The 25,611-nt window shown below is 35.8% G+C and overlaps 1 protein-coding gene across 2 annotated transcripts in view; it reads right to left on the reverse strand.

The window, feature by feature from the left end:
* Positions 1 to 1,634: 1,634 nt before the first annotated feature.
* The window catches only part of SPAST (spastin), a 62,532-nt gene continuing 38,555 nt past the window's right edge, over positions 1,635 to 25,611 (reverse strand). For both annotated transcript variants that reach the window (XM_079940253.1, XM_079940252.1), the window contains exons 8-17: positions 18,880 to 18,954; positions 17,432 to 17,503; positions 15,921 to 15,996; positions 15,582 to 15,673; positions 15,359 to 15,438; positions 13,248 to 13,290; positions 11,965 to 12,044; positions 10,103 to 10,173; positions 8,714 to 8,754; positions 1,635 to 4,607 (exon numbers count right to left, since the gene is read on the reverse strand). In XM_079940253.1, coding sequence (XP_079796379.1) covers positions 4,485 to 4,607; positions 8,714 to 8,754; positions 10,103 to 10,173; positions 11,965 to 12,044; positions 13,248 to 13,290; positions 15,359 to 15,438; positions 15,582 to 15,673; positions 15,921 to 15,996; positions 17,432 to 17,503; positions 18,880 to 18,954 — 753 coding nt within the window. In that variant the 3' untranslated portion in view covers positions 1,635 to 4,484. The remainder of the gene's footprint in view (positions 4,608 to 8,713; positions 8,755 to 10,102; positions 10,174 to 11,964; positions 12,045 to 13,247; positions 13,291 to 15,358; positions 15,439 to 15,581; positions 15,674 to 15,920; positions 15,997 to 17,431; positions 17,504 to 18,879; positions 18,955 to 25,611) is intronic.

Genomic DNA, 25,611 nt, shown 5'->3' on the forward strand with positions numbered 1-25,611 from the left:
ATTACAAGATATTGAATATAGTTCCCTGTGCTACACGGTAGGGACTTATCTGTTTTTTATATAGTAGTGTATGATTTTTGCACTTTAAGAATGTCATTCCATCATTTCCTGGATTCCATTGTTTCTGATGAAGTTAGCCCCCACTTTTACTGTTTAATCAAGTGTAATGTCATTTCCCCTCTCTGGCTGCTTTTGAGATTTTTTTGATTTGGTTTGGTTTTGTGCATGTGTGTGTGTTTTGCAATACTATGCACCCAGATGTGATCTTTGTTGCATTTATTCTGCTTGGAATTCACTGAACTTCTTGGACCTGTAAGTTGATGTTTTCCAACAATTTTGAGAAAATTTCAGGCATTACTGCTTCAAATATTTCTCTTGCCCCATTTTTTCCTTTCCTCTCCTTTGGACCTCAAAAGTACCTTACATTAGACTGATACTGTCCCACAGGTCTCAAATCTCTGCTGTTTCTTTTTTTCTCTGTGCTTCAGTTTGATAATTGTACTGGCTGTCTTCCACTTTTCTTTCCTCTGCTTGTGCAGTTTACTGTTAAGCCCATCCAGTGAACATTTAAATTTAGACACTATATGTTTCATTTCAGATTCTAATTTTTAATCACCAGACTTTCCATTTGGTTTTCAGTTTCTATTTCTCTGCCAAGAATCCCAATCTATTGATCCACCATTTTTTCCCCTGTAAATTTTTAAATGTATTTTAAAGCTGTTAAAAAATAATTTTGTTAACTCCAACATAGGGTCATCCGTGTATCTGCTTCTATATATTTTCTGTTGATTACGGATCATATAATTTTTCTTTGTATGCTTAAGGTTTATTTTGTACTGGACTTTGTGAATGACATGTTGTAAAGACTCTGGATTTTGTTTTCTTCCAAACAATGTTTTATTCTGGTTAGCTGTTAACTTACTAATGTATAACCTTGATGCTGTGAAAGCCTGATTTTAAGCTTTGTTTCAGTGAGTTTCTTCCCATTTTGCCCAGAGTCCTAAAGTACATCCCTTAGTTTTGGGATGTTGTCCTTCCTCCTAAGCCACGGCCCGTTTTGGGTTTCAATGGGAAACCAGAAGTGTTTACTAAACCCCTCTTATTCGCTCTATATTCGTCCAGCCGTTGTTACCACTACTCAGTTCCTTGGACTTCAAGTATTGCTTTCTGCTGGGTTCCTTTGAATATCACACTGCACAGGTACAATTTTGGAATCCACCAAGCATTTGAAAAGAATTTGCAAGCAGATTTGGGGGATTAGATCTCTGAAGCTCTCTCCTTTTCAAAATTTCCCTCCTAATTTCAAGCTGTCCTAGAAGCCCCAAATGACTCCTCAGCCCAGCAAGACTGTCACATTCTGCTTGAATTCTATTTCCAAGCACACTGCACAAGCTGGAAATTGCCCTCATGGTAAAAAGCTAGTTAATGTGGATCTCTTCTAGTATATGATTTTGTGTTGTTTTTGCCTGTTTTTGATTGCTTTCTAGAGTCTTCTAATCACAGTTTTTTATACTTTGTTCAGACTTTACATTTTTATTGGCAAGAGAGTCAGTCCAATAAAAGCTATTCGTTCAATACCAGACTGCAACCTCTGAAATCTCAAAAAATTTCAAATAAAAAAATTAAAAGCAAAATAAAGTTTATAATTTATTTCCAATCCATTAGGATAAAAACCCACTTATGCAGCTGAACCTTTTAATTCATTTCTTCTGAAGAAAGGTACAAAAGACCAGAGTAAAACTGAGACAGGCATTTAAAGGAAAACCCTCTGACTCAGAGTCCAAAAACAAACTGTAAATGGTTCATTCTACCAAAAGAATTAGTTTTTGTACAAAATATAATGAATTTTACACTATACACAAAGACTGCTGTATATTTAATTAAATTAGAATTCTAGTATCTGATTTTCCTCCAATTCTTCCCAAGCACAAAGTATATATGCAAGTCGGAAATCTAATAACCTCAATTGGCAGACTGTCTTAGAATAAGCTTTTACCCTTAAGATATCTGGAAAGACAGTATTGATTCTTTCCCTTGGCTCAAAGTCCAGTACATCAGTAAGTTTTAATTTAGTTTACGAAACTCTGCCATATTTACATGAACAACACACTAACGTTTAATGTTTAAACATTACCTTTTACGAAATAACATGACACAGACCTCAGTGCAAAATCTACAAGGTCACAATCTAAGCCTAATACTAATTCGGGAAACCTCAGCAACTTCTATCTTTATTGAAAAAGACCAAACCAATCCCTTACACATCCTACTATATAATTATTCTATGTTTATGGCCCTTCCATGAGAGAAACACAGCTTAAAATAAAACTTGGTCATAGTTAAGTCAAAGAAAATAGTTCTGTAGCACTAAGCTCAATTTTAGACCTCATCAGGAAATTAAAGTAACTTCCATACACGGATGGATATTCATACAGTAATATAATTCTGAATCAATGTTTATAACAATATTAATTTGACTTTTATATAACATTTGAAGTCTTTGTTACCTAAAACCTTTCCCAATAAAAAGTGAGCTACATTCAATTATTGCAGATAATTTTATGATAATTTTAAAGGAGTTTATATTTTAAAAGTTGAATTTAAAGCGCACAGACTTTTAATACGATTGACCAGTTATCCAAGTATCAATAATGTTAATCTTTTTCTAAATGAAAAGAAAAAATGAAATTTTATGAGCTTTATTGAAAATGTTTTAATTTGGGATGTTCCTAATTCTTGTCATCGTGTATATTTCATCATCTGTCATTATCAATATTTTATATTGGATGGTTTAGTGTTTGAGACCTTAGAAAGATACTACTCATGACCTAAAAATATGTATGGTTCTGGCTTAAAAAATTTTTTTTCTATTTATCTCAACCCTCATTTTTATTATCCAGGGAGTTCTATGGTTAGAAGAAACATGATTTAAGTTATGGTTACAGATAGCACATGATCTTAAGAAATCACCTTCTATATTTAGATAAATCTTTAAGATGAGAAAGAGTAAAGTGAAGAAGAATGTATGTCTTCATTATAAAATTCTTATCTAGTGGGGGCAAGTTTTTAACTTTAATATATTCTCTCTAAACCAAAGGTATTTTTCCTAAATGAAAAATATTTGTTACTACTATAAAATTATTATTTCCACCCATGACATTTTACATAAAAGCACCAAAGAAAATTTCTATAAACAAACTTTTAACCAGTAAACTAAGGGCAAATATCTATTTGCCTTTATTACAATATTTAAAAGGCCATGATATGAGTCTCTACTTCCTACAATGACGTTTTTATAATAAAAACCCAGGCATACTTATACAAACAAGAAACAGAATTACTGTACATTTTTGGGGAACAAAAGGCAGCTTAACAGACTAAAACTTTTTAGTTAACAAAGTGAGCACAAGAAACCTATAAAATGTATGCAATGTATAAAAATTCAGTAATTTTTTTTAAAGTTTCACTGGAGGGATTAATAATTATTAAGAATAAAACATGGTAAATCCACTGGCTTGTAATTATCCTATAAACAGTAAGAAAGTAATAAGCAATAAATTAGAAATGTCTTAGCTCCTAGTACTTCCCTTCTCTTGCACAGAAACCACTTTTACAGCAGTTAAAATTGGCTTTCTTAAATATTAGAATTCTAACAGAAAATAAATTCCATTAGGAATAAGTTAACAGTCTACAATAGATTTCTGACAAATATATTAGAAAAAAAAATACATCAGGTCACAGGAGGACTGATCTACATGTTGTATGACAGAGTGTCTGAAAACATCAAAATTTCTCCTTCTCCATTTCACTAGATTTGTTTTGTTGCTATCATATTACTTTCTAAATTGTTTGGTAGAAAGGTAATAGAAAAATAAAAAGTGAAAAGGATACATTGTTTAATGTCTGTAGATTTATGAAGAAGAAAAAAACCTTCGAAATACTTTTTTCCTACTACTGTTACATAGGAAAAAGTTTCATTTGGCACACAATTTGTAAAAAGAAAAAAAAAAGAAACAGAGTGTTTGGCATTCCAATCACCCATAATGTAGTAAAGACAACAGTAGGAAAGGAAAATAGGAAAAATTACTATTTTAAGAAAAGATGTCAGAAGACAAACAACCAAAGGCTCTTGTGTCTTCTACCATTCACTGTCTCTGGAATACTTTCATCTGCAACATAATATACAAATTATTATTTACATTATGATTATATTGGTAAAGAAGACCAGAATCAGTTTTTGTTCTGCTCTAACTTACAGTGCCCATCGGGATATCTGTGACCATCAAGGCAAGAAGGCCTTAAACAAAATATTCCATTTGCATTGTATACTTTATTTAAATTTATTTTACGGTTCATCTTCTGGGGTGCACAAATAATTGTAAGACTCTGAAAAGTCCTGTAAACTTAGGCTGAGTTTCTGTAGCAGATAACTATTCATAGAAGATGGTAGGTTTCTCTCTTGGAAAGTAAAACGTTCTGCAGGTTTAAACAGTAGTATCTCCAAAATCCTTGTTCCAACGTATGTATGCTTCTAAGGTTTGAGGACTCACGCTGCGTTTTATCTTTTTTAAGGATTCGGTGAAGTCAGATAATCGAATATTTCTCATCTAGATTAAAAAAAACACACATGACGATAGATGAACACATATGCAATAGTTAACCCAATGATGGATAAAAGTAATGATGCTGTTTATTAATGTTAAAATATATAGAGATGTATTCTTAGAAAATCATGCCAATCATCTTATTTTATATATTATTCTTTATTAGGCAAGTTTGCTATATAAGAAATCCTACCAAAATGCTATACCAATATACTTTCATTTCACGTTTTAGCTCCTAGGTATTAACATTTTAAATCGCAATATTTTTCCATTATAAAAACAAAACATACTCATTACAGAAAATTTGACAAAATACAGACAATCAGAAAAAAGAATCACTCACAATTCCACCGTTCAGATATACAACAACTATTGGCTTATCTCCTTCCAGTTTTTTTTCTGCGTATAGTTCCACGGAATTTTGCACTCTCAAGTCTCACTCACCACAAACACACTCTAGCTAAATTCATGCCAGGTTTATCAGAAAGGAAAGAGGAGTTTACAAGATGTACACAGGACTTTGAAGGAAATATTGCTCTTTAACTACAAGAGCAGTTAAAGAGCTCTTGGAGGAGGCTTATGTCTGAAATTTTCTAATATTAGTATTGCTTATAATACATTTTTATGTCAATTTGGTCTTATATTCTGAGATTTTTAATTGGCTTCAAGAAAGTAAAATAAAACAATACTGAGTTAATAAATACCTAATTTTTACCTAAGGATTTTCAAAAGGCAAAATGGAGTTTGGCACAAGATGACCGGTATTAAAAATTATCACTTATGTATTATCACATGTATATTTTGCTCCCAAATGAGAAGTTAAAGAAGAACTGGAGATAAAACTTCAACAACTGATATTTATCTATATTATTCTTTTTATTACTCTTATAAAACCCAATCTAACTACTTCACATCCTCTCTAATATCAACATAGCATAGATTAAGAAAATCAACTACATTTGTAACTTGTAGCCTAATCTGAAAAATTTGTCAAAATGGAAAAGGATATATTGTTACCATAATCGCTGCATGACCCCTATTTGCTCCTTATTTAACTGTAAAACACATACTGGCTCTTCCTAAAGCCCAAAATTTAGAAGAATGATGAATGTAATGTGAGTATTATCTATGATACTCCTGAATATCTGTTCTTAAGATTAAGGTTTCAAAAGCTTTTGATGAAATTCTAATTTATGTTCATAGTTCGGGGTGTGTGTGTGTGTGTGTGTGTGTGTGTGTGTGTGCGTGTGCGCGCGCGCGCGCGCGTGTGTGTGTGTGTGTGTGTGTGTATTTCACTGTGGAAAACAGTATGGAGGTTTCTCAGAAAACTAAAACTAGAACTACCATATGACCCAGCAATTCCACACCTGGGTATATATCTGAAAAAAACAAAAACACTAATTTGATAAGATACATGCACCCCAATGTTCATAGCAGCCTTATTTACAATTGCCAAGATATAGAAGCAACCTAAGTATCCATCAACAGATGAATGGATAAAGATATGGTGTGTGTGCGTGTGTGTGTGTGTGTGTGTATAATATATATATATGCACACATATATTATACACACAATGGAATACTACTCAGCCATAAAAAAGTACAAAATTTTGCCATTTGCAGCAACATGTATGGACTTGGAGGATATCATGCTAAGTGAACTAAATGAGACAGAGAAAGACAAATACTGTATGATATCACTTACATGTGGAATTCAAAAAATACAACAAACTAGTTAATATAACAAAAAAGAAGCAGACTCAGATATAGAGAACAAACTAGTGGTTACCAGCAGGGAGAGGGCGAGAGGGGCAATGTAGGCATGGGGGAGTGGGAGGTACAAACTATCGGGTGTAAGATAGGCTCAAGGATGTATTGTACAACATGGGGTATATAGCCAATATTTTGTAATAACTGTAAATGGAAAGTAACCTTTAAAAGTTATATAGAAAATATGATATTTTAAAGTTACTAAGAGACTAATGTATATTAACAGGAAAAATCAACCGGTAGCTAGTTCAGTAAAGAGGGAAAAATAAATAGCAAAGAAGTCTTATCAAAACAAAATAATAAAAGAACTAATAAAGTTGAACTGGATACAAACTGTGTGCTTTATAAACAAAGTACATTATACTCTGAATTTATAACCAATGATTTTCAGCACTACCTTTTAAAAACACAGAATTCCAACACAATTATTTGAGTTTCTATTCTAATAAACTATAAAAGGCAAATTAGGTATATCTCATCTAAATTTCTGCATATAGACCAGCACCTGATAACACAATTATTAAAATTGTACCGAAGAATGGCTGAAAAAAATTCTAGTATACAATTTTAAAACCAAACTACTTGTGTTTTTCTGTCATCTCATAAATAAGAAAATAGAATGGATTTCCTTGATCTCTATAATAAATTGCCATTATTTAGTATTTATGTATTTTAAAATTATTTAATGGATACCTATGCAGTATTCACTATTGCCAGACTTTTCTAAGTTCTTTAAAAATATTAACTCATAAGCCAGGACTAATGACTAAAAGCTATTATCAAATTATTAATACTAAAATCATTAGGTTAAAAATAAACTTAAACTGAATGAAAGCATACAGTAGAACCAAAAACTATAACACTGTAACCTGACTACACACAATTAGTGGAATGGTCACAAAAGGTACCAGTAATGTTATTTTTTGTAATTCATTCAGTAGTTTTAATTTTAGTATATGGTCTGTCCAAGGGACAAAGACAGAGGCCTAAAATGTCACACAATGGGCCTTTCCTCAACTTTAGGGGGCCAGAGTACATATATGAAATATCAAGTTTACCTGTCCTGAGTCCAAGGTAGGGAGAGTGGTGTGTGGAAAAGAAATAATTCATGCACAATGCTTACTTTCTGGGTAGAAAAGTACTATTAGGTTATGCTATAAGTATAAGAACATTTTAAAAAATCATATATTGATGGGATACTGTAAATAAATTATTACCTTAAGACAGTACTAATACATTTTTAAAAATTAGAAAAATGTAGAATCAAAATTATGAATCAGATAAAAGGGACCTGAAACTTATACTTTAAACATGAATTTTTAAGGTAACAGTAGCTAAACACCAAAGTATATGACATGTGGAATTCTCTGTTCCTAAGCTTCATTCATGTCAAACACACTCCAGGTAAACTAGACTGCTGAAATGGAAAAAGGTGGTTGCAAGAAGTCTGAAGGCTTTCTTAGTAATGTAGTTGGTTAAGCACCATGCACAAGATGCCTGAAGACAACCTCAAATTTACTTGGAAGCCTGAAGAAAAAAGACTGCCAAAATGTACTCATACTCAAGTACATTTATTCTCTATGTTAAGAGTTCACTTGGACAGGACTCTCTGCAGTGTAATGTGCAGATCCCCTAGCCAGCCACCAGCCTCTAGCCCATGCCTCTGGGGTTTTTTATTGTTTTTTTTTGTTTGTTTTGTTTTCAGTTCACATTTGGACTCCACTGGAGTTCTATTCTCTCTTCTGTTCCAAGAATGAAGTCTCTTTGGTTAGTAATGTTTCGGTGCTATCTGAGCTCTGAGAGATAAGTTACATAATTCAAATCTGATTTAAACTGGCTGGTTACATAGTTATGATCATTCCACATATCCAATTCTATATTTTGCTGGCAATTTTTTTCAGAAGAAATGCTTCAGCATCTCATAAGGGGACCTCCCATATTTTTTAAATGTAATGAATTACATTACAATGGAAACTGTATTGCTTTTATAAGGAAGACATAAACATTACTGAAAAACTAACAAAATAGGACATCAAGGGATTAACCTGTTACAAGCTATATTCATAATGTATAAAATCCTCAAGTTGCCTATAATTTTGTTCTGTTTAGTATTTATGTAATATGATTTGACAGAAAATGACTTAATGATTATGTATATTTATTGTGTATTACCAAAGGACACCATAAGAGACTAGTTGGACAGTCCTCCATATTTTGAAATGAAGCAAAATTAACTTTTTCTAGTTTCTAATCAGATAAACTAGAAAAATCCAGACAAAAGATATGTTTTACAATCTAGAGGACCAGAACGAAAAAAAGATAATTGTAAAATAGTATACCTCACTGGCAGACATATTCTTCACTTGTTCTGGTTTCAGTTCTGTAAAATATAAAAGTCACTTACAAAAAAAAGACTTCCAAGTTTAAACTAACGAAGTACAATAATCTAAAAGTATATGTTCAATATAAATCATTATATTAAAAGAGACATACATTAATATTAAGAGCACATACAATTTATAAATGCTTAGAATAATATTCCTTCTTAGGAAGGCATTCAATTTCTTTATATATTGCTCAAGAACAACAGATTCTACAAATTTCATGGTAAACTTAAAATAATACAACTTGTTCTTTATAAAAGGCATTCGTTGTTTTAAGCCAACAACTTTGTTTCAGAATAACAGCTAAAATATTCTAAAAAATACACGATTTATACATTAGCTACTGATTCTGAGTCCAGTATCTGAACAAGATTTCATGCCTCCTGCAGAAAGAAAGCTTGACTAAAATGCTTTACCCAGAGTTTCAAACTATATTCTCAAGATTACATTTATTATTCTCTAAAGCAGCAGTTCTTAATCAGTACCCTGTTTCACTGTTAGAGATATGTTCTAGAAGCTGAATGTTCCATGTTCAATTTTACCACCATAGCCAGTAATCTGAGTGCATACCTGAGAGCATCACCCATCCACTGCCCATGCTGCCTGTGGAAGAGTAGCTGAGAACATCTAGTCTAAAGTGATTATCACAGTGAGTTTAATCTAACATAACCTAAAAGTGATAGATGTGGTATTTCAGAGTCAACAAATTACCTTGAATCAAAACAGAGCAATGAATGATATACTTTGCTGCAATTTTTCAAAGATAACATATAATGATAAAAGTTAAAACTTCTATTTATATGTTTCCTTACACACATTAATTTCAAGTCATACTAGAATACTGAAATGAAAAGAACCAAAAAATAGATAAGAAAATCTTCCCTTTATTATTCTTTTCCACTTGCTTTAAAAAGTTCTCATTTTCTTGAGTTTTCTGCTGCAAACCTACTATCAAGAAGCAAAACCTGCTGTCCAGAACAGGGCTCATGGTCCACTCATCCACGGACTGTCTTTGTATTGTCTGTGAGCTAAGAATGGTTTCACAGCTTTTTGTTGTTGTTGGAAAAAAAAAAAAAAAAAAGAGGAGGATGAGCAGGAGGAGGAGAAGGAGTCAGAAGAAGAGTGAGAAGAAGAAGATGCAACAGAGCATATGTGGCCCATGAGTCTAAAACTATTTTCAGAAAGGTTTGTTGACCCTAAGTCTAGAAACTTTGTATCAAGTTTTCCACTGATATAGTTTTACTGCTTTCTTACTAATAAAAAATACCTCTCAATAGGGACTTCTTAAACTTCTGAAGTGGTCTAATAAACAGTTGTAAATGTTTCAAGCTTTTGTATTCCTACCTCGGATAGGACCCAGTGCTGCATCTTTTGCCAAAGCTGTTAGATCACTTCCTGAGTATCCATCGGTCATTCTGAGAATGGGAAAGAAGAAAGAGCAACTTATTTTCACCTTTGCAGATTTAAATCTCCACAGAATAAGACAGTAAAACCTAGCTTGCCTTTGTTATCAAGCAGACAGCTATGTGATTTGATTTGAAGGGCAGAGGAAGGCCTACTTGCTAAAAACAAACAGCCGACTGGTTCCTTATAATGCCTCGAATTTTCATTATTAGAACCATTCCTTTGATTAAAGTATACTATATCTCCAGGAGGCTCCATTAAATTGTAAATTTGTGCCCTGGAAAGGTAACATCTATAAGCCATTGCTGGCCAACTGACACATAACCACAATTACTTCTCTATAAGTTAATGAGTCTTTATCTTCACAAAGAGAACTGCCTTGATGAAATGAGGGCCAATCAAGGAAGATTTCTTTAAATGTAGGACAGACAGGGTGAAGGAAGGGTCTGGGATAGAAGACATTGGCAAAAGGAGGCACACCTGAATGGGATGCCACAGTGGAGATCCTGGGCAGCCAAGACACTATCAAAGGGAACTAAGAACTAGGGAGGCAAAGAGGAAGAGGGAAATAAAACAGGGAAAAAAAGCATTTACTTATCATGTACTATGTTAAATAACTGCACAAACATTATTAGCAAAATATTTTATTGGAATTCAAAGAAGGATCTCAGTATTTCCAAGTACTGAATTTATTTTTTCATAGGTATCTGGGAACTCAGAGTTTTTACCAACATAACTAGCTATTCACATGCTTGTTGAACATTTTAAATTACTTTATGAGATTTTTTTCAATGACTAAAATTCATGAGTGTATCTCCTATATTCAGTTTCTACTTAATACACCACTCATAAAAAAAAGCTGAAGAAGTCGAAGTTTAAAAAAATTATGTGGGGCTTCCCTGGTGGCGCAGTGGTTGAGAGTCTGCCTGCCAATGCAGGGGACACGGGTTCGTGCCCCGGTCCAGGAAGATCCCACATGCCGGAGCGGCTGGGCCCGTGAACCATGGCCGCTGAGCCTGCGCTCCGCAACGGGAGAGGCCACAGCAGTGAGAGGCCCGCGTACCAAAAAAAAAAGAAAAAAAAATTATGTGTAAGCAAAATAAGTTTAAGTGAAAATATGTGTTGGTGTAGGCAGATATGAGATGTTTTACATTTTAAAAATTACTTCAGGGCTTCCCTGGTGGCGCAGTGGTTAAGAACCTGCCTGCCAATGCAGGGAACACAGGTTCGAGGGCTGGTCCAGGAAGATCCCACATGCCACGGGGCAACTAAACCTGTGAGCCTCAACTACTGAGCCTGCGCTCTAGAGCCCATGAGCCACAACTACTGAGCCCGTGTACCACAACTACTGAAGCCCGCGTGCCTAGAGCCCGTGCTCTGCAACAAGAGAAGCCACCGCAATGAGAAGCCCACACACCACAACGAAGAGTAGACCCCGCTCACCAAAACTAGAGAAAGCCCACATGCAGCAACGAAGACCCAACACAGCCAAAAATAAATAAAATAAATTTATTAAAAATTACTTTAATACCACTTATAAGTTTTAATAAATTTATAAAAAGAATATATACTACCATCATTAGCTGTTTAGGTCATGTCTTCTAGAGGATCTAGAAACTAAAATTTAGACACCATATATATAAGAAAATGAGATGAGAGAAGGTAAAGGAAGTAGAGAATGAAACAATAAGAAGTTTTCTGATAGATAAATTACTCATTTCATACATGAGCTTACTTTAAAGAAAACAAAAAGAATTCTTAAAAAAAAACAACTGCAAGATAGACTAAATCAAATTACTCACCTAGCAAGTTGTGCTAGTTCTTTTTGGGTCAATGGGCTTCCTTGTTTACATAATAGATTTTTTAATAAAAGTAGTCGTGTCTGAAAAGAAATTTTAAAGAATTATCAGTCCTAAGAATTGGCTTAATAAAATATCCAGGATTTAGGAACTGAATGATCTTATACAAACCACTCTACCTCTTAGAGCCTCACACATATATCTGTTAAAATAACAATTTTTTGAGAGTTCCTGAAAGGGTTAAAAACAATCCAAATAAAACACTAAGAAAGTAGCTGCTGTTACTACCAAGGATGCTAAGGGTCTGAGCTAGACACCACAATTTAAAAAAAAAAAGTTTTATAGAGATATGAATTCATGTAACATGGAATCTCACCCTTTTGAAGTGTATAATTCAATGACTTTTAGTAAGTTTAGAATTGTGCAACCATCACCATAATCCAGTTTTAGAACATTTCTATCACCCCAAAAAGTTCACTTGTGCCTGTTTGCAGTTAATCCCGACTTCCACCCACAGCCTTACCTAATCACTATCTACTTTGTTTCCAGAAGTGAGCCTTTTCTAGACATTTCATAAAAATGGAATCATATGATAGGAAATCTTTTGCATCTGGCATCTTTATTTAGTATGTTTTTGAGGTTCATCCATATTATGGTATGTGTAAGTAGCTCATTCCTTTTATTGCTAAACAGTATTCCATTAAATGGATATACCACATTTGTATATCCTTTCACCAACTGATGACTTTTTTTTTAAGGATTTTTAAAAATTTATTTATTTATTTATTTTTGGCTGTGTTGGGTCTTCGTTGCTGCGTGTGGGCCTTCTCTAGTTGCGGCGAGCAGGGGCTATTCTTCGTTGTGGTGTGTGGGCTTCCCATTGCGGTGGCTTCTCTTGTTGCGGAGCACGGGGTCTACTTAGTTGCTCTGCAGCATGTGGGATCTTCCCAGACCAGGGCTCGAACCTGTGTCCCCTTCACTGGCAGGTGGATTCAGGCCACCAGGGAAGCCTGAAGACTATTTTAGATTCTCTGTAGTTCTTGGCTATTATTTATAATGCTGTTATAAAAATTCTTGTACATGTCTGTGTAGACATATGTTTTCATTTCTCTTGGGTAGATTCTTAGGAATGAAGTTTTGGGGTCTTACAGTAAGTTTTCTGTTTATCTTTTTAAGAAACCACCAAACTTTTCCAATGCAGCGGTACCATGCACTGGAAGACTTAATACTGTCAAGATGGTAGTTCTTGTTTCTGCCTTAAAAAAAATTCAAACACAGATACATACCTCCTCATTTGGCAAAGACACATATACCCGTTTGGTGAAACGCCTAAAAAAAGGATTCAAGCCATCTCAGAAATACAGTTTTGAATTTACAGATAATTCAGTTCAAGTAGCACATAACAAGAACAAAGCTTTAAATATAATGCTGAAGGCATTTGAATACATTTTAGTAGTTATCAGTATAAAAGTTACTCTTTTAAAATATTCTAGTTAAATATATAAAATAGATAACTAATAAGGACCTACTGCATAGCACAGGTAACACTACCCAATACTCTGTCATGATCTATATGGGAAAATAATCTAAAAAAGAGTGGATATATGTATAACTGATTCACTTTGCTATACACTTGAAACTAACACAAAATTGTAAATCAAATATACTCCAATAAAGAGTTAAAAAAATTCTAGTTAATGTTTAAAAATCCTTAATTCAATATTGTCAGAATTAAATTAACCATTTATGTATTTGTATTTTTTTAACAGCAGTAACACTTTAAAACAAAATATCTGATATAAGAAGTTGAAGAAACAGATCTCTGCTGTCTTCTTGAAACAAAACAATTAAAACCAACAAGGACAACAGAAACAGAAATGTAAACTCCATCATCAACAAACTACATAACATTTACAGAACTAAAATGTATGAAGAAGGGCTGCCTAGGGCAGTGAAAATTACACTGACAAAGGTGAATACAGACAGCACCTGCCACTGCAAATTTTAGACATGGCTGTCAGAGCAGAATTTTCCAGAGGAAACAGAGAGCACACTCTGAGGGATAATAAAACTACCTCCCCATATTTAAACAAACATGTGAGGACTGGCTCTGCAGATCATGTGACCCTAGTCAGTAGCAAGGGAATGGCAAGGAAGATGAGTCTGAACAAAGAAACTCAAAGATACATCATCTTTGTAAGACGACATCAATCAGTCTGGCAAGATGACAAGCTGTTTTGCAATGACCAATCTTTTTCAGTTGAAGAAGACTAAATCAACCCAATCGCTTATTTATATACACATATACTTCTTTATCAGGTACGGCTTTGTTGTGAGTCAGGGAGACTGCCCACCAGTCCAGGGTATTCATGGGACAACTCAAGATACATGGTTGCTATCTTACTTTTCTACCTCTTCTACAATATCCTTCCAAATTAGGTTTTCCAAGAAAACTCCCCTTATTCAAATAAAATTAATAAGCAAAAGAGACAAAAGCATAGGACTGATTTTAAAAAACAGTGCCAAAAAAAAGAGGGGAAAGAATACATTAAACATAAAACAGATAAAATGAAGAACATGCACAAGAGGATTTTGCCTTAAAGCAAATTAAAATTGTGACCAAATATCTTTCCAAGAAATAAAATAATTTGATGAAAAGAAAAAGGCTCCTATGAAATAAGAGCTCAGTGAGATATAAAGGCTCAAGGAAATGACATACAAAGGCTCAAAGAAGTAGACAACAGAAGATGAAAAATGGGTTTGCAGAGATCAGGAAACCAATAAAAAAGAAAACAAAAACCACCACAGAAACAAAGGCTACAAAAGTAGTAGTAGTAGTATTAGAAAGGAGATTAGACACTAACCCTACTGGATTAACCCATAAATGTGAATAAAAGCAGGCTGGCTTCAGACTTTCACACTGCAACATCCAATCCTAGAAACAATGGGGCAATGTTATAAATTCCTCAGGAAAAGAACGGGAGATCCAAGAATTTTATGCTGAGCCAAACTATCCTCCCAGTAGAAAGGGAATACATTTGATCAAACACAGGAGAAGAGAGCATATGGCTCCCATGAGCTGTGCTTTATCAGCTTCTCATGAAGCCCAGTAAAAGAGGGTAAAAATCAGTTTTGGTGTTTTGATACTTTAATCCAACCCAGAAGAAATAAGTAATTTTCCTAAAACCATAAAGTTAAAAATAGTTTTCCTGATATCATGCTGGTCCTGTCCTCAAAATCTTCAGTTGGTAACAAGAGACCAGAAGATGGATATAGAGAGGAAAATAATGAATTTAGTCTTAAAATTGAGAGAGAAGGAAACAAGAAATACGTCAGATGAACACGTGAGTAAATACATCTGTAATAAATGTGTGCGTTTCTACATAAATCTCCCTACCTGAGAACAGCCTCATCAAGCTCTTGTGGCCTGTTAGTTGCACCCATTACAAGCACTCTGTCATCTCCAGCAGATTGTACCTATAAGCCAAATTTTTTTTTCAATACTTTTAGATAAATAACAAAGAAAAACATAATAAAGATATTTATTTCTAATTTGGGCCATTCAATAGGAAAATACCCTAAAATGCTACCACATTAAAAATATCATAATCAATACTTACACCATCAAATTCTATTAGAAATTCAGTTTTTAGACGTCTACTAGCATCGTGTTCTCCTTCTCTTCTTTCACACAAAAGGCTATCAACTTCATCTAGAGGAAATAAAAGGATCTCTAGTTTACCACTTAGGTTATTAATATAATGGGTCCTACTCAATTTATTAGACAGTTTTTAACTTTGTGCTTCTTTAAAACTTTTTACTTCTGCAACTATACTTCAATAAAAAATAAATTAAAAAAAACTTTTTACTTCTGAATAATCTTTCCCATCATATCCCTCACATTTGGAAAAGGGAATTTTACAAATGCTCAACTAAGTTGTTGGAAAACATGTTCTTACCTATAAAAATTATAGAAGGTTGAAGTTCTCGAGCCACAGCAAAAAGAGCTCTCACCAATTTCTCTCCTTCTCCCACCTAAAACAAGGCATTATATACACTGTTATACCCATAAAATGCAAGATTATTCCAGCTTTTTAAATTTCACTATTAAAAGTCTAGAACCTAGGAATTTAATTTCCTTTCTTTGCAACAACCAAAGATTTGGTTTAAGGAATGGGGGTATGGGAGTGTTCCTGAATTGTCCCTTATAATTTTAGAAAATAGACTACTTATTTATTATTTAAGACGGTCTGGTGAGTACTTTAAAAAATGACAAATATCTCTGTCTTGTTTCACTCTGCATTCCTAAGACTTGAGAATGGAATAGCTATTGGGATATAACTACTGAGAAAGAGGGAATACTAGAGAAGAGAGAGATGCGGCACGTATTCTTAAGCCCTAGGTTGCAGGGTATATTTATAGAAGCAGGTAAGTTGGAAAATGATCTAAATAAAACTTGCTCTATTGAGAACACCGTGAAAACCCATTCTCACAATATCACTGTCAATAAATATCAAAGTATTTCTAGGAGGTCTATGAACACTCCTTAAGACATTCCCAGGGGCTGAAATACTATACTAAAGCCATTCTATGCACCAAAGCATCTAACGAAAGAGTCATGAGGTTTGTGGTAATCTACTGCAAAAACTATTTTGTTCTCTAGGTGGCATCTATTCTTTTTATTGAAAATTAAATAAAAGAAAAAAGGAAAGACCCCAGAGTTAGAATCTTCAAAACAAATATTCTCAGAGCCGGAAGGAACTGCAAGAGATCACCTCTTATGACATCAACACTTTATAAGTGAAGTAAATATAGTAAGACTTATTCATAACTGCTAACAAATCTTGTACATGAATTTGAAAGAAGATCTATGTATTTAATAAATAGAACCTGGTTTATATTTTTAAAAAATAAATGAAGTAAAGCCTAAAGTGATACTTTCTTAAGGCCAGCTTGGCATGTAAAAGTTAGGCTGGAATCCCTACCTCCTAGCTTCCAAGACAATGCTTTCTGTTATAGTATGTGCATAATATGGGTAAACCTACTTTAATAACAATTTTACGTATAAAATTTCACACAGGAAGTAAAATTTAACCAGGAAAAGTATCATTTTATAGTTATTTTTAATTACTTTACAAAATTAAGACCCCTGCCAATACCTGATTTGGACTTCTAGCCTCCAAAATACAATACAATAAATTTCTATTGTTCAAGCCAGCCAGTTTGTGGTACTTTAATACACAGCCCTAGCAAACAAATACAGTATTTAACAGAATAATTTCAATTTTAAAAGAACCTAGCAAATGCACATAACTTTCTACTTTGAAGAGTGATATTCAGCATATCTAAATAATAGATATAAAACTCAAATAAAAACATTTTGGTGTAATGTTCTTACCATTTATACTTAACACAGTAACGTTTAGACAGTAACTTAGAACATGACAATACTGGAAAAAAGAATACTCACGTATTTTGAAGTTAAACTTGCAGCACTTATATTAAAGAAGGTTGCACTAGATTCTGCAGCTACTGCTTTAGCCTTTAAAAATCACAAGGGTAAATATTAGTTCAACTGCTTTAAAAAGATAACCACATCTGATCAATTTAAGTTCTAGAAAAGATTTCCTAAAAATATAAGCCATGACACAATTCTCAACATATGGCAATCAATGTGTTTTCTTCTCAGCAATGAGGAAAAGCTCTAGGAAGAGCTATGCTTCTTTCCACTCTCTTTTTCTCTAAGAGAGAAGTGACAGGGAGAGGTTAAAGAAAAAAAAAAAAGAGGGTATTATTCTCTTCCTAGTTATAGAAGATAACTGCTTGGAGAAATACAAACAGCTAACGGAAAAAGTTACTCTTTCCCTATTTATGTTTTCCCTCTAGGAGAGCTATGCAGGAGAAAGATATCCAAATCCTACCAAAAACTTTTGGCAAAAGGACACAGAAAAAAAAAATCTGTTGTATGTCAATTATGCCTCAATTTAAAAAAAAAGAAAGAAATCTGTATCATGCTGATTATTTTATTTAAATAAACCTGTTACAATAGTAAAAAAAAAAAATCAAAGATTAGGAAGATACTCAATATAGTAAGGTAAGCTCTTCTACAGTAAAATTTTATTATTTAACTTGGGAAAATAATGAAAATTACACTATTAAATTTAGCCAGCCCCAAACTACTATGGAAGATAACGTATGTGGGTTTCCACCTACTTCGTCATTAAAAACTAGTTTAAAAATTGGGAGTTCCCTGGTGGTTCAGAGGTTAGGACTTGGCGTTTTCACTGCTGTGGCCCTGGGTTCAATCCCTGGTCAGGGAACTAAGATCCTGCAAGCCACGCAGTGTGGCCATAAAAAAAAGTATATTATAGCAAAGGCAAGTCATAAGTAATAGACTCAGGGACAATGAAAAGTTTCTTTTTTCATATTATCTCCCAAATATCTCAACAGAACGTGCACATTTAAAAAGAATTCTTGGGGGGCTTCCCTGGTGGCGCAGTGGTTGAGATTCCATCTGCCGATGCAGGGGACATGGGTTCGTGCCCCGGTCCGGGAAGATCCCACACGCCGCGGAGCGGCTAGGCCCGTGAGCCATGGCCGCTGAGCCTGCGCGTCCGAAGCCTGTGCTCCGCAACAGGAGAGGCCACAACAGTGCGAGGCCAGCGTACCGCAAAAAAAAAAAAAAAAAAAATTCTTGGGACTTCCCTGGTGGTCCAGTGGTTAAGACTCTGCAATCCCAATGCAAGGGGCCCGGATTCAATCCCTGGTCAGGGAACTAGATCCCACATGCATGCCACAACTAAGAGTTCGCATGCCACAACTAAGGAGCACACATGCTGCAACTAAGACCCAGCACAACCAAATAAATAAATATATATTTTTTTAAGTTTAAAAAATAAAAATAAAAAGAATTCTTACCAGCATTGTTTTCCCATTTCCAGGTGGACCAAAGAGTAACAGTCCTCTGGCAGGAGCTCTAAGCCCTGTGAACAACTTAAAAATACACACTTTAGTTCACAACCATGATTCTGGAGACAATTTTTCCAGACATTTTAAGTATTATTTGTTATCTAAAAAGCACCATCTTTCAATAGCATCCTCCCAAAGAGAGCTGCCCAGAGCTCTAAAGAGAACACATAACCAATAAATTAGAATAATTATTAAAAACAGAAGAAAACAAAATGAATTAAAACCAAACCCTTATTGATCAAAATGAAAGCAGATTGGTTAAACAAGACATATTGAACATAGTATGCCTCTCTACTTCCTTTAGAAATCTCACCAAATAATAGTAAATGAATAAAAAAGATACAAATCTTCAAAACAAAACAAAAAATACAAAAGGAGACAACAGAGGACACAAATTTTTGTACATGGAGAGCTGATAAAGTGTGGTAAATTATTTAACGGAGTTGAAGGAGCTAAAACCTAAGTGCCAGCTTGTGAAGGGATACCTAGATACAAGGAGCAAGCTGATGTGAACAAAAAACCCTGGAACATCTCAGGAACTGGAGGCACCAGGTACCAGAGAAAGCAGCAGTAAGGTAGCTGGCCAAAAACAGGGGAACTGATTGAAAATCTGTATGAAGAACAATGGAACCCATGCTCTTGCCCCCACCAAGAGCACGCCGGCAAGTACTTCTCTTCCACAACCAAAGGAGAGAAATTTAACCAGAGTCTCCAAACTCTGGGACACCAGGCATGGCAGGAATGAAGGGTGAAGCACCCGACTGATAACACTTTACTTAATAGTGAAAGTGTATGTACTTTTAAGTTGAACCATATGAAGCGGCTGATATTCAACTTAAAGACGGAATATTTTTTTGAGTGGTTTTAGGTTTACAGAAAATTTAATGGAAAGTATAGAGAGTTTCCACATAACTCCTCACTTCCCCCATTTCCCCTATTATTAACATCTTGCATTAGTATAGTACATTTAATACAGCTGATGAATAGTGATATGTTAATACAGCTGATGAACAGTGATATAATACTATTAACCTAAGTCCATATTTTACATTAGGGTTCACTATTTGTGTCACATATCCACCATTACAGTTTCAACCTAAATCTTGACATCTAATCAAATTATCAACAAGGGAAGACAGCAGATTAAATATATTTTCAGATATGTGAAATCTCAAAATATTGTCTCACATGACCCTTTCTCAGGAACTTACAGGAGGATGTATGCCATCAAAATGAGAAAATAAACCATGAAAGAGAAAATAAGGAATCCAAAAAACCCAGAGATCCATTAAAATTGAAAGACAAAGAAAAGTTCCATGATGATGGTGAAGCAAGATTATAGAACAGCTATGAAATAAGAACAACTGGTCGAATGGAACAGAAAAAGGTGGTTCCAGACAAAGGGGTTCCAAGAAAAAAAACAACTGAGCTAATGAATTTTCAAATTGGTTTGACAATTGGTAAGATGAAAACTAAGCAAAAAAGTAACACAATTATTTAGGGGGAAAAAAAAACCTATACAAGGGAAAAAAAACCACACTATCCTACTCAGCGTGGTACTTAACATTTACAAGAAATGAATATTGATTTAACCTCAGCAATGATATACTACACTGGGAGGATGGGGTAGGGAATGTGTGATATAATGGAGCTAAGGGTTCATCAAATTAAAGATTCTACATGAAAAAAAAAGAATTGGCTTTATAAGATTATTACTTAAAGAGGTAAGTTCAAAAACTTTTAAAAAAGCAAATGTTCAAGCTAACATATTTAGAAATTCATGGAAATTTTACTAGTAGGTAGAACCTTTTAAAATTAGAGAACAGTCACATTCTTCTATAAAACTGAAAGAAAATGCTATTATTAAGCAGCAAGATAACAAAATAAACATAAGAGCTCTACAGATGAACCGGTTTGCAGGGCAGAAATTGAGACACAGATGTAGAGAACAAATGTATGGACACCAAGGGGGGAAAGCGGCGGGGGGTGGGGGTGGGGGTGGGATGAATTGGGCAATTGGGATTGACATCTACCCGCTGATGTGTATAAAATGGATGACTAATAAGAACCTGCTGTATAAAAAAATAAATAAAATTAAATTCAAAAATTAAGAAAAAAACACAAGAGCTCAGAAAAATGCTGACAAATAAGCTGGACAGGATATGAAAGAGGTCTATGAAATAGGACAGAAGAATATATACTTTCGTTGTAAAATTTTTGAGAAAAGTATGTAGACAGATCACTGTGATATACTTTGAAATGTACTGCTTTGGGGTCGGAAGGTACATTTTATTTTATATTCTTCTTACAGTTTCAACTTGTTTCAAAGATTAATATTTGTGATTTTAAAAAATTACTTTTAAAGTATTTAAAACATAGTCCTATTTGATGGCAGGGAGATGGACAAGAGTTTTTTCAATGTCCTTTCCAAGTCCATGACTTCATGAATGAACAAGGGTTAAAGTACTTGCTTTAGGTAATTCTGAGAAGAAATTAACTCAAGCATATATTTAAAACATTTTTTATCTCCTTAAAGCCATTTTTAGTGTTCGGTGACTTAATTATGATTCCGTGTTTCTATGATGAAATAAAAATTCTAGCACACTAAACAATGAATAAGTTCGTCATGATGCCTGTCATACCCAACTTTCCAATCTAGCCTAACAATGTCCCCACCGTGGTCCATGCAAGCGCCCCACTGTGGAGAATTATGAATAAAGCTGATTTGTTGCACAATGGAGATGCTTTATGAAATAAGTCTGACCCATTCACGGCTTACCACGATCCATTTTATGGGTCTACTGTGAAAAGCTGAGCTAGAACAATCATATTCCCTTTCTGCATTAGAATCTGAACTAGAATTATAAAAATGGTCCAATTGGCAGGTGTGGAGACACACAAATGGTCCAAACCCTGAGGTCTGGCTCTACCTCAAATGCTGTCCTTCCTCAAGCCCCAATTTAGTACATTTACTAAGGTTTCTGCCCCTCCCAAGGTTAGGTTATTCAATTTTGAAATTCCAGTTTTTTCTAACATATGGCGCTACCATGGAAATATGCCAAAATGTAAAGTCATATGCTGTTTGATCTCACTTTCCACTTTAGATATGTTCCCTAAAGTTACGGGTAGAGTAGAAGCTGAATGCCTTCTAGCACAGTCCAAATATTTACTTACTACCTCTCTAATTTTAGATATATTTTTGTACCCTAAGAAGCATACCACTGAATAAATACTAAACTCCATACTTAAGAATTAGCTGGAGGCTCTTTGCTGGGACTAATGGCGGACTCCTGGAGGGCTCATGCCAAGGAGTACTTCCCAGAACTTCTGCTGCCAGTGTCCTTGTCTCCACGGTGAGCCACAGCCACCCCCCGCCACTGCAGGATACCCTCCAACACTAGCAGATACACCAGAAATACATCTACACGTGGAGTAACTCCTACAGAACACCAAGAGAACGCTGGCAGAAGACCTCAGACATCCCAAAAGGTAAGAAACTCCCCACGTACCTGGGTAGGGCAAAAGAAAAAAGAATAAACAGAGACAAAAAAATAGGGACGGGACCTGCACCAGTGGGAGGGAGCCGTGAAGGAGGAAAACTTTCCACACACTAGGAAGCCTCTTCGCGGGCAGAGACTGCGGGTGGCGGAGGGGGAAAGCTTCGGAGCCGTGGTGGGGAGCGCAGCAACAGGGGTGCGGAGGGCAAAGCGGAGAGATTCCCGCACAGAGGATCGGTGCCGACCAGCACTCACCAGCCCGAGAGGCTTGTCTGCTCACCCGCCGGGGCGGGCGGGGCTGGGAGCTGAGGCTTGGGCTTCGGCCGGAGCGCAGGGAGAGGACTGGGGTTGGCGGCGTGAACACAGCCTGAAAGGGTTAGTGCACCACGGCTAACTGGGAGGGAGTCCAGGGAAAAGTCAGGACCTGCCAAAGAGGCAAGACACTTTTGCTCCCCTCTTTGTTTCCTGGTGCGTGAGGAGAGGGGATTAAGAGCGCTGCTTAAAAGAGCCCCAGAGACGGGCGCAAGCCGCGGCTAACAGCGCGGACCCCAGAGACGGGCATAAGACGCTAAGGCTGCTGCTGCCACCACCAAGAAGCCATTGCGCAAGCACAGGTCACTATCCACACCCCTCTTCCGGAGAGCCTGTGCATCCCGCCACTGCCAGGGTCCCGTGATCCAGAGACAACTTCCCCGGGAGAACGCACAGGGCGCCTCAAGCTGTTGCAACCTCCCACCGGCCTCTGCCGCCGCAGGCTCGCCCCGCATCCGCACTCCTCCCTCCCTCCCTCTGGCCTGAGGGAGCCAGAGTCCCTGAAGCAGCTGCTCCTTTAACCCCATCCTGTCTGAGCGAAGAACAGACACCCTCTGGTGACCTACACACAGAGGGAGGGCCAAATCCAAAGCTGAGCCCCAGGAGCAGTGAGAACAAAGAAGAGAAAGGGAAATCTCTCCCACCAGCCTCAGAAGCAGCCGATAGAAGCTCCACAATCAACTCGATATACCCTGCATCTGTGGAATACATGAATAGACAAGGAATCATCCCAAATTGAGGAGGTGGACTTTGAGAGCAACATCATTTTTTCCCCTTTTCCTCTTTTTGTGAGTGTGTATGTGTATGCTTCTGTGTGAGATTCTGTCTGTATAGCTTTGCTTTCACCATTGGTCCTAGGGTTCTATCCGTCCGGTTTTTTTTGTTCGTTTTTTCTTTAAAAAATTTTTTTTTGCTAAATAATTATTTTTTATTTTAATAACTATATTTTATTTTATCTTACTTTATTTTATTTTATCCCCTTCCTTCCTTCCTTTTTCTTTCTTTCTTCCTTTCTTTCCTCCTTTCTTTGTTTCTTTCTTTCTTTTCTTCTCCTTTTATTCTGAGCCGTGTGGCTGAAAGGATCTTGGTGCTGCAGCCAGGAGTCAGTGCTGTGCCTCTGAGGTGGGAGAGCCAACTTCAGGACACTGGTCCACAAGAGACCTCCCACCTCCACATAATATCTAACGGCAAAAATCTCCCAGAGATCTCCATCTCAACACCAGCACCCAGCTTCACTCAACGACCAGCAAGCTACAGTGCTGGACACTCTATGCCAAACAACTAGCAAGACAGGAACACAACCCCACCCATTAACAGAGAGGCTGCCTAAAATCATAATAAGTCCACAGACACCCCAAAACACACCACCAGACGTGGACCTGCCCACCAGAAAGACAAGATCCAGCCTCATCCACCAGAACACAGGCACTACTCCCCTCCACCAGGAAGCCTACACAACCCACTGAACCAACCTTAGCCTCTGGGGACAGACACCAAAAACAACGGGAACTACAAACCTGCAGCCTGCGAAAAGGAGACCCTAAACACAGTAAGATAAGCAAAATGAGAAGACAGAAAAATACACAGCAGATGAAGGAGCAAAATAAAAACCCACCAGACCTAAAAAATGAAGAGGAAATAGGCAGTCTACCTGAAAAAGAATTGAGAATAATGATAGTAAAGATGATCCAAAATCTTGGAAGTAGAATAGACAAAATGCAAGAAACATTTAACAAGGACCTAGAAGAACTAAAGATGAAACAAACAACGATGAACAACACAATAAATGAAATTAAAAATACTCTAGATGGGATCAATAGCAGAATAACTGAGGCAGAAGAACGGATAAGTGACCTGGAAGATAAAATAGTGGAAATAACTACTGCAGAGCAGAATAAAGAAAAAGAATGAAAAGAACTGAGGACAGTCTCAGAGACCTCTGGGACAACATTAAACGCACCAACATTCGAATTACAGGGGTACCAGAAGAAGAAGAAAAAAGAAAGGGACGGAGAAAATATTTGAAGAGATTATAATTGAAAACTTCCCTAATATGGTAAAGGAAACAGTTAATCAAGTCCAGGAAGCACAGAGAGTCCTATACAGGATAATTCCAAGGAGAAACACGCCAAGACACATATTAATCAAACTGTCAAAAACTAAATACAAAGAAAACATATTAAAAGCAGCAAGGGAAAAACAACAAATAACACACAAGGGAATCCCCATAAGGTTAAAAGCTGATCTTTCAGCAGAAACTCTGCAAGCCAGAAGGGACTACCAGGACATATTTAAAGTGATGAAGGAGAAAAACCTACAACCAAGATTACTCTACCCAGCAAGGATCTCATTCAGATTTGATGGAGAAATTAAAACCTTTACAGACAAGCAAAAGCTGAGACAGTTCAGCACCACCAAACCAGCTTTACAACAAATGCTAAAGGAACTTCTCTAGGCAAGAAACACAAGAGAAGGAAAAGACCTATAATAACGAACCCAAAACAATTAAGAAAATAGGAATAGGAACATACATATTGATAACTACCTTAAATGTAAATGGATTAAATGCTCCCACCAAAAGAAACAGACTGGCTGAATGGATACAAAAACAAGAACCATATATATGCTGTCTACAAGAGACCCACTTCAGACCTAGAGACACATATAGACTGAAAGTGAGGGGACTGAAAAAGATATTCCATGCAAATGGAAACCAAAAGAAAGCTGGAGTAGCAATTCTCATATCAGACAAAATAGACTTTAAAATAAAGATCAGAAGCAACAAAGAAGGACACTACATAATGATCAAGGGATCGAGCCAAGAAGAAGATATAACAATTGTAAATACTTATGCACCCAACATAGGAGCACC

Source organism: Stenella coeruleoalba (genome assembly GCF_951394435.1).
Source record: "Stenella coeruleoalba genome assembly, chromosome: 13".
Lineage (NCBI taxonomy): Eukaryota > Metazoa > Chordata > Mammalia > Artiodactyla > Delphinidae > Stenella > Stenella coeruleoalba.